General features: G+C 40.1%; 1 protein-coding gene across 1 annotated transcript; it reads right to left on the minus strand.

The window, feature by feature from the left end:
* Positions 1-70: 70 nt before the first annotated feature.
* Positions 71-1,100, minus strand: LOC110034858 (DEAD-box ATP-dependent RNA helicase 3-like; the record flags this gene model as incomplete). The annotated part of the gene is made up of 2 exons (XM_020739095.1): positions 760-1,100; positions 71-201 (listed from the first exon to the last, which is right to left on the minus strand). Coding segments are annotated over exons 1-2 (239 nt in total), but the record flags the coding sequence as incomplete, so codon positions are not given.
* Between the last annotated feature and the right edge of the window lie 6 nt (positions 1,101-1,106).

Genomic DNA, 1,106 nt, shown 5'->3' on the forward strand with positions numbered 1-1,106 from the left:
TAAGAATTGTGTGGTACGTATGTAAATTTCCCTATAAATTAACAATCAAAAGAAAACAGCTAATGCAAACCTTCGTATGCCTTTGTCATCTTCAGTTAGCTTCTTTATGACAGGAATACCAAAAGCCAAAGTTTTCCCTGTACCTGTTTTGGCCCGGGCAATAATGTCCCTTCCTTCCAAAGCAGGTAGCAACACAGCCCTCTGAAGTGAAGCGAGTTTATTGAGTAGAAAATCATTAAATTCAGGCATGGCAATGTATTAGCATCCAGCACCAGACAATAAGAATAATGACAATAGCACAAAAATTATTAGCATCAAAGAAATATTCCCGTTTGGAATGTTTATAAATTAGCATCTTAACACTTGATAAAGTTTAAAATTACAGGTTAACAACTAAAATCATAAATTTGAACTCTGAAGCTACTAAACGCAGAAGCTGCCCAATTAATGTAATGGGTTAACAAGCGATGCTAGCAAAATCCGCGGACATCAAACTCATTGATTAACACAATTCCCATCTTTGGGAATATCGAATCCCTCAGTTTATAACCATATTTTCTGCAATTCTTGCATAAGAATAAACCTTGACTCGACAAGAACTTAACTTTTCACATAGACAACGTAATTACAGAGTAGAAATGGGGAAAAAAAAACTGAAGAACTTTCTGTAAAAGCGGACATTAGGAAACATAAAACGAACAAGTTTTAAAAAAAATTATTTTTTTATAATACAGGGAATCAGCATCAATTACTCGTTACCTGAATGGGAAAGAGGTGCGTAATCCCTCGTTTCTGAAGAATATCGACAAGCTGTTCCGGCAAGCCTAGCTTGGAAACATCGAGCTCGTCCTTATCCCCTTCCGACATATCCTCTCCAAACTGATACTCTTCATCTTCGTTTTCGTCTAGAGAAGAAGAGCCCTTGAATCCGCCGAGCCCCTTAAAGGCCTCCTCGCTAAGCACCGAGTTCGGAGAAGCGATGGCTGAAGGCACGACTAGCCGGAGGCCCCTCGAGCTCCTCAACAAGCAGTAGCAGGCATCAAAAGCCCTGGGGGCCGGGGAGGAAGAAGCCCTAAGCAAGCAGACATGGTTTTTTTCGAATGGAA

The sequence above is a fragment of the Phalaenopsis equestris genome, unplaced genomic scaffold, assembly GCF_001263595.1.
Source record: "Phalaenopsis equestris unplaced genomic scaffold, ASM126359v1 Scaffold194017, whole genome shotgun sequence".
Taxonomy (NCBI): Eukaryota; Viridiplantae; Streptophyta; class Magnoliopsida; order Asparagales; family Orchidaceae; genus Phalaenopsis; species Phalaenopsis equestris.